At 39.1% G+C, this 15505-nt stretch overlaps 1 protein-coding gene across 6 annotated transcripts in view; it reads left to right on the forward strand.

Moving 5' to 3' along the window:
• Positions 1-15505, forward strand: part of ZDHHC14 (zDHHC palmitoyltransferase 14) — a 150731-nt gene that overhangs the window by 97962 nt on the left and 37264 nt on the right. For 5 of the 6 annotated variants that reach the window (XM_077813259.1, XM_077813261.1, XM_077813260.1 and 2 more), the window contains exon 4: positions 14136-14273. The exons of the other annotated variant lie outside the window; for it this stretch is intronic. In XM_077813259.1, the coding sequence (XP_077669385.1) occupies positions 14136-14273 (138 nt within the window). The remainder of the gene's footprint in view (positions 1-14135; positions 14274-15505) is intronic. 6 annotated transcript variants of the gene reach the window in all.

A 15505-nucleotide genomic window follows, 5' to 3' on the forward strand; every position in this document is an offset into this window, starting at 1 on the left:
TCAGTATTTCTTAGGTGAATGTTACCAGTTAAGGATCTAGTCTAGTCAGTCTTACTCATGTGAGTAAATATTCTTCATGTGCATAGTCACTCTGAAGTCAATGGGACAAATGACATGAGATAAGAATAGCTCACAGGAGTAAGGTATGAAGGATCAGATACAAAGATTGTGGTTAAAATAGTCTAAATTATAAAGACTTGTAACATTATTAGACAGGATTTAATCCAGCACTATTGTGTTTATTTTCCTTTGTGTACATCAATCTCATTAGGATCCTGGAGAAAATAGACAAATTCTGTATTTAAGAAGCACTTACAAAGAGTATTTATTTAGGGGTTTTTTATTTTACTACTTTTATTGATGTTTCAAGAGGAAACAAAAGCGACAAGTACAAATTTCCATGCAAAGTACAAAGTCTGTAATCCTGAATAGATGTAGTCATACATTGACATCATAATCCTACAAAGAGCCATAGTTGTAAATATTACAAAGCGTGCGCAGATGTCTTATATCTCAAAATAATTAGCCAGTTTGACATCCAAGACAATGGATCTTGTTTCCTCTGTCATACTGCAACTATCCATAGTAACTTTGATCAATGCAATCTGAGCTGTTGGTTATAACCAAAGTGCTTGTCTACACTGCCCTGCAGTTCAGACTACAGGGATATGAATATCCGCGCTCACCAAAGTGGTGCAGTGTAGTGACCCCGTATGGATGCTATGAGTGTGAACTAAAAAGTTCCTAGTTCTAAAGTGGATTGATTTAAATCAGGGCTGTTTAAATCATGATTTAAATCACTGAGACGAAAGCCTCAATTTAAATAATCAATTTAAATCAACTTTTCCATTTGTACTTCCGTTATTTTCTAAAGAAAGGTGCATTCTCACTTGTTGATATAACCATTAAAACATGTTGATTTACAACTAAATGGAGCCTTTACACTAGATTTGGTACATCTTTTGGCTACCTAGAAGAGTACACGATACATTTATTTAAGAAAATATAAAGCTTAATATTTTCAGATTCTTGGTAAGTGTACATTTTTAGTATGTTAGAAAATGGTGAATGATATATTGCTTATTTACTAGATAATTAAATTTCTGCTTTTCAGTCAAGCTGCATTAGAATGGGAACTGAAATTTAAACACACAAAACAGCATATAAAATTTCTTTTTATTAAACAAAACAACCTCAAATGTTTTGGATATGTAAATTTCTCTTCTCAAAACATGTTTCACATTTACAACTAAATGAGTTGTTAAAGGAACAGAGGGATTAACTGTAGTCAGTGAATTAAATTAATTATTTCAGGTCATCCTGGGAAAATTTTCAAATATGCCTAAGTGAAAGTGACTGAAACTAAAGTTCCTACTTGCCTAAGTCTCTTAAAAATGAGATAATGGTCCCCTCCATCCTCCTTTTTATTTATAAACTGGAAGAGAGAAGTTTTCCTGCCTTTTCAACTCCCAATCAGTTTCTCAATTTTGCATTAGATAGTCCAAATGAAGAAAATATTCTTTCTGTGCCTGCGGAAAAGACCATTGCTCTCAAAAGCTGTTTTAGGGACTTCAATAAACTCTGGTTCAGTGGTGTGACTTTCTTTAAAATATCGTCAGCAAACGTATAGTGCTTGAGTGCTTTTCTGCCAGCCCTGAAATTTATTATGTCTGGCAAGATTGATGGGTGATTATTAGATGTTTCTTTACTGCCTGCAATTTAACTTTGTTGTGGAGTAAGTCTTTCTTCAATGTCTCTTGAAGTTCTGTGCAGATTTCAACAGCATCAGCAATACAGCAACAATCTTTCCGCAGTTTGTCCAAGGCTATGGAAATATCCTGAACTTATCTTCTGTATTTCTCTTTAGTCCCATGTTGACTACTATGGATGTGATAGTTCCATCTTCTTTGTCATGATTTTCTTCACATATCATCAAAATAAGCTAGTTCTTAATAAGTAGTTCAAAACAGTCAGCTACTGAATTCCATTATACATCTTGGGGGAGAATTAGTTTGGGTCTTCCTCCTCTTTTCAGTGACGCTGAAGCGATTGTTACAGAAGTATTTTGTAATTTCCACATTTTCCTTTATTCCTGGAGTTTTATTGAAGTCTTTTTGGCTAAAAGATGCATCAAATGAGCACTGCACCCATATGTTGTAAGTTTCAGAATCCCTTCATTATCATCTTCTATATTTCTTCACATATTTGCTGCATTGTCTGTGACAAAATTTCTGACTTGAATTTTTGTTCACAATTTGTTGTAGCTTTTACTGCTGCTGCTTTTAAGTATTCTGCTGTATGGGCATTTCCTGATAGACAACCCCATCTTCTGTTGTGTGATAAGCATATATTACTGAATAATTATATACCCATCCAGACTCAGATTGATGAATTTCCTGTCAATGTATTTTGCATACTGTTCAGTTTCCTTCTTATATACTGTATCTAGCAACCTTCCAGCAATGTCTGCTCTGCAGGGTGAAGTGTGGTGTGGTCATGATGATGGTGAACCATGTCAATGAAATGTTTGTTCTGAACAAGACAAAAGAGATGTGTTCTTTTCATCTATGGAGTCTTGCTGGAATTTGCTGGTCCTGATTACAATCTCATCCATGGTTTTACAGGATGAAGAAGAAAGACTTGTGGGTTTTCTTGATTTTTATTTATTTATTTTGGGGAGGAAGGGGGTATATGGGTAATTACTGTTTGACATATGTTTAGTTGCAGCACTGCTGGTACTACCAGCAGATAACTCTGAAGCTGTAGTCATTGCAGAGGATGGACGTTCATAACCCCTTACATCTAAGCCAGGCCTTTAAACAAAATGGTGAAAATAGTCGCTCTCACTGAATATTACTTAGTGCACTGCTTTTTTAAAAAATCCAATTGTAAACGAAAGATTTATCCTACTGAAGCTATTTGTTTCACTGTTTAAATGAGAATTTATTCTAAACCCAGTTTTATAGGAAAAATAATAAATTATAAGGATTATTTACATCTATTTATCTCTAGCAACCTATCAAATAGTTTGGGGGGGGAATATTTAAAATTCATAAATGTCTAATTTTTTTCTTTTAAACAGGAAATCTTCAACTAGGATTTTTGATTATACTGAGCAATAAAAAAATCATTTCAGAAGTCCAGCAGTAACAGTAAAAATGAATTGATAAATACTCCCACAACCATCTTGAAATTAATAAGTAACTTAATCCACCAAAAACACAAATTTATGACAATCTGAGTTATCATTCACTAGCATAGTAAGACATGGTAGGTGGTCCATAAGAATGGTGCAAGAACAAGTTTACTAACCAGCTGATCTAGATTGTTCAGACATGTCCACATCATCATCTTCAAAGTCATTGCCGTCTGAGGAGCATTTTTTCATAGTGTTGTTTAATTCTGACAACCAGGCCTTCCATCTCTTTGTTGCACTGTTTTACATTTGGCAGGTGTTCCTTTTTTTACCCATAGGTACGGGAATTTCTTGAAAATATTCCCCAATGGGTCTCTTTTATGACCTGCAGATATGGCCTTTTCCCCCCTCCTCCAGTTCCACGGTGTTGACATCAACACTAGAGGCTGCACTCTGAAGAATGTTGTCCCTTGTTCCCAGCGTCCTGCTGTGACACCAGCATTGCTCCTTTCTGGTTGCACACTCTGCTCCATAACTCCCCGGTGCCAACCCTCCTCCACTACTCGCCCCAGACAGACAAAAGAACTAACCATCCAAGACTACTACTTGTGTAACCCACTTTTGCACTGCAGTATTTCATTTGTTTAGAGGGAGGCAGTTGACAAGTTAATGGATTTCTGTTTGTACCTCTGTGTACGCCTGCAAGGAGATAGAACAAGGCCATTTATTAAAGTGCTCAGAACCATCCAGAAGCAAGGAGTGATAGTTACTGGGCAGATCAGTGGTTTTTCTATTAGGTGGAGAGTAAATTTCCATGGTGGTCATGAGTCATAAATATTCATAATTTGAGAACCAAGCCAATCAGAGCTCAGGTACGGAGAAGCTGTAAAAATAGGAGTATGAGACCATCTAGGTGGGCTCAGTGGATGATCATGATGAGACACATCATGGTGTCTCCTAGAGTCAGAAACTGGGTCCCAGTGTACATGATGACTTTGCCAGTCTCTAGCAGAGATCTTGGGTCTCCTATAGGATCAAGTCCGTAATACAGTACCTGACCTACATCAAAAGTTAGATGTTTTCCCCCGATTCTTTTTTATATAGAAAAGCAGCTTTTAACTCAACTTTTTTATAGAGGCTCATAGGTGTAGCATATTTTTTTTTATGTAAGTGTTTTAAGTGATAAGTTTAGGCCTTAACATATTTTGTATTAAATTCAGATTTCATTTTAGTGAAATGAACAGGTTTATTTTTAAAAAGAAACTTATAATTTAAATAAAATAAAATCTGATTTAAATTTAAAACAATTCCTTTCTCCCCCCCAAAAAACATTAATTTTTTATCCACCTTGTGGATGTGTGATGAGAACCACATTAATGCAAAGTAGGAACCTTTTAGTTCATGCCCACAGCATCCACAGAGGGAAGTTACAGTGCAGCATTTTGTTGTGCACTGCCATTCTCACAAACACACCCCAATATGAACTGCAGAGCAGTGTAATCATAGCCATAGTTTTAGCTAATGAAGCTGAAAAGGGAGTTGTTAATTCTGCAGAATCCCAAGAGCAATTTTTAGTGCACTTGCCTGTATGCTGTTAAGGGATGAATAGGTCATATTAAATATTCAATTAGTGGATTAGTTTTGTATCTTTTCCACTTGAAATTTTAGAAGGAAAAAAGTAGAAAGTGAATTTTGTGTTCATTAGAAAGCACTTAGAAAGTGACGCGGACAAGATAGCTACATATTGTATCCTGCAGAATCTTTTTGTTACTTTCTTGCCCATCCCTTCAAGTTAACCTTTATACAAAGTGATATTTGCATCTAGCTAGTCCTTCAAGGAAGGGGAAAGAAGGCAACTTTTAAATACTAGTGAATGCTTCTCAAGTCTTACAACAAATCCAGAGAGGAATTCTATCAACTAAAAGACCAACCTTGCCTTCAAATGATTCATGTCAGAAAATGTCAAAAATTTTTTTTTATATATTAGATATGTTTCTCATCAAACATTTTGACAGAGGAAAACACTTTACGGCTTCAAGGGGGTCTAGGATTGCCTTACATGCCTGTCGGGATATAGTGCTTAGAAATGGAAGCTTAATATTTCGGGTTTAAAGAGTCTATACTATATGGTGATCTTTTAAATAGAGAAGCTCTTTGTTTCCGAGCTGTATGATATATTTTTAAATAATTACTTGAAAAAGGGCACAGTCAGCCTGTTTAGGCACTAAATATAACATGCCTTTAAAGTTTCATATTAAAATAGGAAACATTATCCTTTTTACCCTACAGTAACTGCTAGAATTCTCAAATAAAATAATTAATAATTGTTCTTAAAAGTGACTGTTCAAAAGTAACTGTCCTAGGGCCTGGAAAGAGATGTTGGGCTAAATACAGAGGCAAGTCTAGAAGAAACCTGGAAAAGAATTCAGAGTGTGCATTACTTAGACTCATTCTCCCAAATATTTGCTCTCCTAATACATGTACTAAATACATATTTATCTTACACGTCACCTCTGAATTCACCCACTAGGTATGAGGAAAACCAAGTTGCTGTAACTTATATTCTAAGGAGCCAAAAGAGAGAAGTGTAGCAGGAAAGCACCTAACGCAAAGGTGTAAGAAGTAGCAAAGTTTAAAATGGCAATTCCTGCTTTTAGCTTTACATCTTCTGATTCCCCAGCATTCAAGATGCATCAGCATAGACTCATGTACATCAGTGAAAAGCCACTTAGAGATGCATCATTCAATGTGCATTATGCATTCTCTCTGAATTCGGTCCTTTAAGTATTGTGGCATTTTCCATTACAAAATACCAACATAGTCACTAAAGTTCTTATTCCCACCTTCTGAAATGTCACTATTTTTTCAGACGCTGAGCAATTGCTACACATGAGCAAAGCTACTTCTCTTGGTATTCACTGTGATTAAGAAAAAGTAGTTAAGGAGTTACAAAAAACTTGTTTTATTTGGAAAGTGATCATAAAATTACCTGTACATCGCATATATGTTGTTATACCAAACAATATTTTGAGACTCTTGGTCACGAGTGTTGTACTGTTATGATATAGTCGCTTTACCCAAGGAGCTATAGTTATTAGTGCAGTATTGACTAACTTTTGGTGTTGGGAAGGAGGGAGCAGAAATCCTGCAATTTATAAAGTAAGTATCTTTTTAATTCACAATTTTGACAGCTTGCTGATCCCGCTAAACAAGAGCAAATTTCTTTGTGTAAAGGGCATGCAAGGAATGTCATGAAGGGAATGTCATGAATCCACAGGATGAGTGCTATGGACCCAGCTTTGGAACAGTCTCTAGGAGGAACCCCTACGTGCCAGACCCACTAGGCATCTCGCTTTTCCTCCAGGGTCAGCTGCATGGCTTCACCACCTCCTTAGACTGGACCTCTGGGCCTTCAGCAGTCATTCTTCACACCATGAGGTTTGTTCAGTAAATCCAAATGAGACAGACTCCTGATAGAGATTTTACACTCTTCAGGGATTAATGCATCTTCAGCTTCCCTAAGGAGAGTCAGAGAAGTCCATATCCCTGTGGGTCATTGGTTGCTAGGTGTCCGTCTCTTGGCTCTTGGATTTGCCATGGTCTTCTCAGATGCTCCATTGATATGGAGATTAAGGCCCAGCCATCTATGTGTCTCAGCTTGCCCTGAGGGCAAACAATCCCCTTCCACCCACTGGGTAACAATGCTGTTGATAGGTGAAACTGAGGCACAAACAGGCCTCATAAAAGTATTACAAAATATTCCCACTTTGTCACAGGGAGCAAGGCTAAAAAGGAAACCAATAAAGGACACATTTTCTTTCAAGGCAAGAACTATTTCTCAGCATGAATTGAGATCTCTCAACCTTGGGAAATTGCATCTTTTTGACCTTCCATGGATAACCACAAATTCTTTTTTTTGTGACAGTATGACCTAGTTGTAGAGAAAGCTTATGTGGGAAGGAAAGGCATTATAAAAATTGAAATGGTATCTTATTACTTTGCACATTTTACTGAGGAGAAAAAGAACTTCATTTCGTTGCCAGTTTTCTAACCCAGGCAAAAATGTCAGGCAGAGTTTACTCTTCCAAATATGGCATCATTCAATTCCAGCCTCCTAAAATGTTGAGGGGACAATTCAAATGATATGAACTCATTTGTTCATTAGAGTTTATTAGGCCACAGCTTATTACATTATAGATGAAGCAAGTCTAAACTCGAAGGTTCTTAATGGTGCAAGAAGTTTGGGTTGTCTGTTCGTGTTGCCAGTACTGCTGTTCCCTCTTTTTATTCATTAATACCATAAATGTCCTGAAGTTCAAAGCAAGGGGCCCCTAATGCACATTCTGCAGTAATACCAGTCAGTATCAAACAAAGAGATGAGAACTCCTGGCATTTCTAAGTGATGGGTAGGTTCTGTGGAAGGCAGCTTGTCTACCTCTCCCTTCTGTTGCAGGGCTGAGACCCCACTACTATTACCAGTAAAAACCACCACCAGTTATTTGACTCCTGCTGTCTAGACCATGTATCATAAATACTGCTAACTATAAACTTAGATGGTATCTACTACTCCAGTGGTTTTCAAACTTCATAGCACCGCAACCCTCTTCTGACAAAAAAAAAAAAATTACTACATGACCCCAGAACGGGGGGACCGACGCCTATGCCAGCCCCAATGTCCCAGGCAGGGGGGCCAAAGACCAAGGGCGTCAGCCACAGGCGGGGGGATGGAGGAGGGGTGTGTGCAAAGCTGAAACCCAAGAGCTTCAGCTCCTGGAGGGGTGGCCTGTAAACTGAGCCCCGCCACCCAGGGCTGAAGCTGAAGCCTGAGCCCCGCCACCCAGGGCTGAAGCTGAAGCCTGAGCCCCGCCACTCAGGGCTGAAGCTCTTCGGCTTCTGCTTCAGCCCTGGGGCCCAGCAAGTCTAATGCCAGCCCTGGCGACTCCATTAAAACAGGGTTGCCTCCTGACCCACAGTTTGAGAACCCGTCCTACTCCTTTACCTGCCACCCTATATGGAAAAGATGAATAGGACACAGACAAAATTTTCAGCTAGCACTTAGCTGGCTATGTTTTTGATCACTGGCTGAAAGGAGATTAAATTGGGCCATACAAATTAGTGAACGCTCAGCTAAATAGACCCTTCAGCCAGCACACTGTTGAAGCCTAGAAAGCTGTGATGGAGAGGAGAGTGAAATCAAAAAGCTAAGAAGTATGTAAAATACAACAAAGATGGGGGATGGAAGGAGACAAATCTCAAGAGGAAAACACGTTACCACTGTTCAATAAGATGTTGCTGTTTCAATTATTTGTAACTATATGGTGTTTGCTCAAGTGCCAGGACAATTGAATCCTCTGTTATATCGCTGGGGGATAAGGGTAACCCTACAGATAAACAAATACACATACTTAACTGAAAGATGTGTGGAACAGTCCCTCAGATTTCTAGCCTATATAGCCTGTTGTGATGTCACATATCATTATGTCTCTAACTACTTCCTATGAGAAGGGATGGGGCCCAATTTATTCACTTCTTATAATTTACCAATATATAAACTAGCTCTCATTTGCACATTTTAACATCTGCCTATTACATGATACAGATCTGAGGTACAAAAGTAGTGTTCTGCCTGAACCAATGAGAGGTTTAAGATTTGATATTTTATGACTTCAAGGCTAGAAACTGGAACTTTATACCATTAAGAGGAGTTGATTCCACAGCATATCAATATACAAGAGAATGAGGGTGTTTAAAAAAGGCATTCTCCAGAGATGCTGCATGGAATTTCCTTTTTTGAACAGAAAGCCACTTTTTGTAACCTTTTGCTTAGGATCGTGCCCCTAAAATGTTTTGTGTATCTGTGACCAAATGCACCCCTGTATTCACACCCTACACACTATTTTAATAATCCTTAATACAAAATATCCCTTGTGAGGGATAATTTGAAAACTAATAACTCGCTGGTCAGTAATATCAGTGAAGTGTATGTAGCTACATTATACATAAAATTATGAATTTCCCCATATGATATTGATAGCACATGTTCAAACCCATGTAGCCCACGTTAAGCAGGAGTGGCTAAGCAGCTCTGTCTTAAACAAAGGAATGTGTGCTTACCCCATTTTATATATAAGTAGTAAACAAGGTTTTGAGACAGCAAGAGGGAGACGAGGCAAATCTGCATTTCAGCATACACAGGGGAGAAGAAAGAGCATGAGGGCACCTTCATCCCCAGACTCCACGGCGCCACCTTTACTGTTTGAATAAACTTTAAGGAGCAATGCTCAGAAGAATCACTTCAAAGAGGAAACGGACTATAAAAGTGAGAGGTAAAAACACCCCAGGATCTTGCTCTTTCTATCTTGCTCGCTTGCTTTTTTACCTAAGATGGACAAAGAAACCAGCCCTTTGGAATTTGAGGGCAGATGCCGACTTGAGAATTTGGTTAGCTGTGTTGGTGGGAACATGTGGTAAGGATTTTACCTTGAACCAAATCTAGTTTAAGTTTTAGTACCAGACAGCATATTATCTTTATTTCTCTGGTAACCATTTCTGACTTAATGTCTTCTTCTCACTTCAAATCTATCTCCCTCTAGTTAATTGTGTCTTATTCTTTAATCAAACCTAATCCAGTGTTGTGTTTAAGCTGAATTGTTTGGTAACTCTAAAGTAGCAAACTGTTGAATATTGATCCCTTAGAGGGGCAACAGACTTAATATCTGAACTGTCTAGGAGAGGGCTGAACAGTTCAGAATACATGTTTTTGGGGAAAATCCAGGACTGGGAGTGTGTCAGGGTCACCCTGCAAGTGGTAATCAAGGCTGGTGAAAGCCAGAGTGTTGACTGGAGTGTTGCTGGCAGGCTGCAGCTATACACAGATACTCAGAGTGTGACCTGCATGCTGTTTATCTGTTTGTTAGCGGCCCAGGTTGTGAGCTACAGCAGCAAAACATTGTGAGGCACTCAAGATTGAAGGGCAGTTAGTGACACAACCCCTCACTGGTCTGGATTGCACCATAGAAGGTGATAGTGGCATAGTCAAAACAGGATTTATACATAGCATGCTGTTTACACTCTAAGCACTGGTGTAACAATTTTAAGTGAGTCTCAAGTATGGTGGCCAGGAATAGTCAAAAGAAAGGTTACCATTTGTTATTTTCAGTTTATTTCATTTCAGGTAAGGGAAATAGAAGTAGCAAGGCGTAAATATGAGCACCAGCAAAGCCAGAGCAGCTGAGTTTGGGAGCTACAGCAGCAAAGGATTGTGAGGCACCCAAGGTTGCAGGGCAGATGGTGACAACACCTCACTGGTCTGGATTGCACCCTGAATTGTGATAATTTCCATGCCGTATTTTACAATTATATTTTTCTCTGTGGTGTTAACTGCCCAAGTACTGCATTATGTAACAGTTATGTGAGGCAAAGTGCACTATAAAGTGCTTACCCATGCACAGTGCCCATCACTTTGAAGCACCAGTATTCTAATGGAATTTCTAATCACTTCAGGGAACCACTGTGTGTTCCACTACAGCAGAGAAGTTAATAGCACCCAATGTTTTAAGCTCCTGAAATATTTATTAGTAGCTTGATAAGAGTGAAGATGCTAATTCTGAATTTTTCTCATTCCCAAGAAGGGTCAGTAACTTTACCCTAAATAGCCATACAGGAATTTGAAATAAATATCTAGCAGAACTATGTGGCCCAAACAACTGTCACGCAAAACCTTGAAAAAGCTAATAAATATAGTAAACTCAGAAGTCTGTAGTGCATGCTGTTTAAATTTTTAAATCAAGATAATCCTAAATACATTCTTTAAGAAAATCCTCTCATGTAGGTCTTAACCATAAAGACGCAATAAAAACAAACTGGTGTATTTGGACAGATGTGCTTTTTTTTTTTTTTTTTTTTGCATAGAATTTGAGGACTTTCAGATTTATTGCATGCCTTTCCTGTCTGACTACAAATAGTTAGCATACATCAATGGAGACCTAAAAGTTAGGAAAAACAAAACAGGCTTTGAATAGGACTTAGACTGAGAATGGGAGGAGGCATAAAAGCATCTGTGTTATTTTCTGATCTTGGACTCTGTTACAATTTAAAATTTTAGAAAGACAAGGTGGGTGAGGTAATATCTTTCATTAGACCAACTTCTGTTATATAGAGAGAGACAAGCTTACACAGAGCTCTTCTTCAGGTCTGGGAAACATACTCAGAATGTCACAGCTAAATAGAAAGTGGAATGTTGTTTAGCGTAATGACAGGTTTCAGAGTAACAGCCGTGTTAGTCTGTATTCGCAAAAAGAAAAGGAGTACTTGTGGCACCTTAGAGACTAACCAATTTATTTGAGCATGAGCTTTCGTGAGCTACAGCTCACTTCATCGGATGCATCAATAAATAAATAAATCAAAGCTCATGCTCAAATAAATTGGTTAGTCTCTAAGGTGCCACAAGTACTCCTTTTCTGTTTAGCGTAAGTAATTAACGCATATTCAAGGTACCATTCAAGTGAAGTGGCCCATTTGGGAAAAGAAGAGGAGAGGCAGGGAAGCCTATCCTGGTAGATTTCCACCACAGCAACCACATCTGTCTATTAAACTGTCTCTGGAACACTCCCACACTAGCATCAAATTCCTAGACACACCAGTTAGCTTCAGCAATGGAACCCTACAGACAACTGTGTCCAAGAAACCCACAGGTAACTACACCTACCTTCATAAATCCAGTAATCACCCCAAACACAACAAGAAATCTGTTATCCATAGCCAAGCACTCAGATATCACCGTATATGCTCCAAGGAGAAATTACAGGATATATACATTAACACATTCAAAACCACCTTCACCAAACTAGGACACTCCACCAGAGAAGTAGATCATATCATGGAACAAGCCACCTTAATACAACAAGAGACCCTGCTTCAATGCAGAAATAAATCCCCCTCTAATGCATACCCTTAGTTGTCACCTACCACCCCACACAGAACCCATACAGGGTATCCTCAAACCACTACAACCTATACTTGATGGGGACCCCACTCTGAAAGAAATCTTTCCTGAACCCCCCAATTGTGGTCTTCAAACAAACCCCCAGTCTCTCCAAGCTCATAATCAGAAGAAGGTGCCCCACAGACTTGGACACACTAACTCAAAGCGGCACCAGCCTCTGCCAGAACAACCGATGCAAAACCTGCAGACATATCTCTACTGCTACAATGATCAGAACCCCTCACAACAAACCTTTTAAAATCCATGGGTCCTACACATGGCTGTCACAACATGTGGTGTACCTCATCCAGTGCCCAGGGCGGCTCGTGAACCTCTAGCTGGGGGAGGCTAGCCCCCAGCCCCGCCCCTTCCGTATGCCCTGGAATCCAGACCTTCCCGCCCCTCCCCCCCCCCCCCCGTGGCCACCAGCCCCTGCCACAGGCTGGCTAGTGCCCAAAGCGCCCCCCGCCCTCCCCAGAGCATGGGGAGGGAGAGCGCACGGTGGCGACGCTGCAGTCTCCCCCTCTCCCCCAGCCCGGAGGGCCTAGAGGGAGAGCATGTGGTGGTGCTGTTGTAGCCTCCCCAGCCCCAGGAATGCGGGCAGCACGGCCCCAGCCCCTGGAGCCCACCGGATCCGTTGAAGCAGGGCCCTCGGGGCAGGGTGTGGGCAGGGCCATGCCTGGCTGTTTGAAGAGGCCCAGCCTCCCCATGTCCAGTGTGCTAAATCCCCCAATAACAACTATGTGGGTGAAACCAGACAATCACTGGAATGAACTCTCACAGGAAAATGATAAAAGACAAAAACACTGTATCACCTGTGTTATGATAACACAAAGCGATCACATTGTATCTGACTTATCAGTCCTCATCCTCAAAGGAACCTGCACAACACTTTCAAAAGATGAGCCTGGGAGCTTAAATTCATAACTTTGCTAGACACTAAAAATCATGGACTAAATAAAGACATTGGATGGGTGGCTTATTACTACAATCTATAATTCCCATAGCTGCCTTTTGCCCCCTACCCATACACACACTGTTTTCCCCCCTTTGACTGGAGGGGTGTTAATGGGCCACTTCATCTCAAATGGTCCATTAAATGTGTGTTAACTACTTATTCTAAACAGTCTAGGCTTGGTCTATACTACATACTTACTCCACCATAACTACAATGCTAAGGGGATGTGAAAAATCCACACTCCTGAGCAATGTAGTTATACTGACCTTAGACAGCACTATGTCGGTGGGAGAGCTTCCCCGTCCAGTGTAGTTTCCACCTCTCATGGAGGTGGAGTTATTAAGCCAACAGGAGAGCTCTTTCTCTCGTCAGCTGTAGCGTGCCTGGTGTCCCTGGATTATTTCTCAAAAAATAAAATAAAGGATTTAAAACACAATAGCTAAAAAAGCTAAGAAAAAAATTGAGAAAAGTGAACCCTTAAGAATAACCCTTTTCCACCACACTGTATTTCAATTGTTTTGCCATGGACGTTGTTTGGTGTAGAAGTTTTGGTTCTAACTGAAAAATAGCAGATCTGAGATGGAAGATATCATGAACTGAATAACAAAAGAAGGGAAAATATTTTCTGCTCCGTGATTGATGGGTGTGGGGTGGTAATGGACACAGGGAAATCTCAAATGTATAATCTGGACATGTGGCACAAAATTATAGTGATAGAGGACTATAGTTCTGAGTAAAAATGAATATATTGGAGACCAAATCCAGATAATTAAACTGGTACTCTATATGTGATAGTGGAAATGTGTATGCTTATTTCTCCAGTTGTACTAAAGCATAAATTTATGTAATTTAACAGACCACCACCTCTGTTGTGCATTAATTTCTTAATTGTAACATTGCATTAAAATACTGGGGGGTGGGGGGGTCCTAAGAAGTTCTCTGACCCGTTTGCAAATACCAATTAAATCATGATTTGTTTTACACTATTTAGAGGGCTTTTCTGAAGTAAAGTAGCACTTTATTAATTATATTCCATTTTTTTCTACCTCTCATTTCAGAACGGTTTGATCACCATTGTCCCTGGGTAGGCAACTGTGTGGGGAAAAGAAACTACCGATTTTTTTATATGTTTATTTTATCTCTGTCCTTTCTGACAGTCTTTATATTTGCATTCGTTATCACCCACATCATCCTTCGTAAGTATGCTGGTGAAATCAGATTATGTATGTAGCCATTTGCTTGAGTTTTTATTTTTAATTTAATCTTTTGATCATCTAGGGTTTTGGGTTTGTTTTTCTACCCTTTCTCTGAAGCTTGAGAGCCACCAGTGATACGCTGTGTTATGGCAATCTGAATTCCTATGCCAGGCTTCCTATAGTAGAGCCTAGCCTTAATGCAATTTTTAATTTTCTTTCTGTCATCTAGTGGGCAGTTCCTTTGAGGAATAGCTCATATGCTTTGTGCCCAGGATAAAGTACATCTCCCTCTATCCTGCATTTTTAACAGATAGTTTTCTTAGACATAGACAATCTTGAATGCATAGCCATTGTTGAAACATCCCTGTGTATTATAGGGTGTATGTGATAAGATAGTGTAAAATATATAATCATGGGTTTGATACTGGTTTTTATATTTGTATGCTGGATTGTGTTTGGAAGTAATTCTGTGGTTTTTTTTCCACAGTTGATAAATCCTACTAATCCCAATATATATCTCAACTTCTCATGATTGAAAAAGTCTTTCAAACTCCAGTACATTTTTATTAGGAATTTTAAAAACTGTTGGTATTTCTCAACTGTGGTAGATAAGGATAGCCACCCTTGAACAGCTGCTTTTTTGAGGCCATTTTCAAAATTGGGCCTTTTTCTTGTTAGTTTTCTTTATAATAGTTAATTCCAGCTTTTGGTCTAACACATTATGCAGCTAGTTTGTTAATCACAGTGCGCACAGAAATGGTTCTACAGAAAAATCTGCCAATGTATGATTTTTTTAAATTATTTGAACCCTACAAAAATGAAGCTGTTTTCCTTTCTAAAAACAAAAAACAAAAGCCGTAGCATGTGCTTTTTAAAGGAAGAATGGAAGCATTTTCACAAGATTCCTAAAAATGTACAATATTTAAGATGCCTTCAAATGTGCAACAAACCAGCAGCAGTTTGAAATGTGGGGAACCCTGTGGCCATAGTAATGTCCTTTCCACCAGGTCCGTCCGCTCTAAATTAATTTTACTTGGAATATTGTCATTAGAAGAATAGCATTCATACTCCAAAAGAAGGAAAAATGAATTATTGGAACTATTTTTACTGTTACTATTTAAACCTGTGAGGCTTTTATTACGCATGTGTGCGCACACATATTTAGGAAAAGTATGTCTATGAGGAATATTTTTATCCATGCTCTTATTCTGGTTTGCCATTTTTAATATATT

This window comes from Eretmochelys imbricata, chromosome 3 (genome assembly GCF_965152235.1).
Source record: "Eretmochelys imbricata isolate rEreImb1 chromosome 3, rEreImb1.hap1, whole genome shotgun sequence".
NCBI classification, from domain to species: Eukaryota; Metazoa; Chordata; order Testudines; family Cheloniidae; genus Eretmochelys; species Eretmochelys imbricata.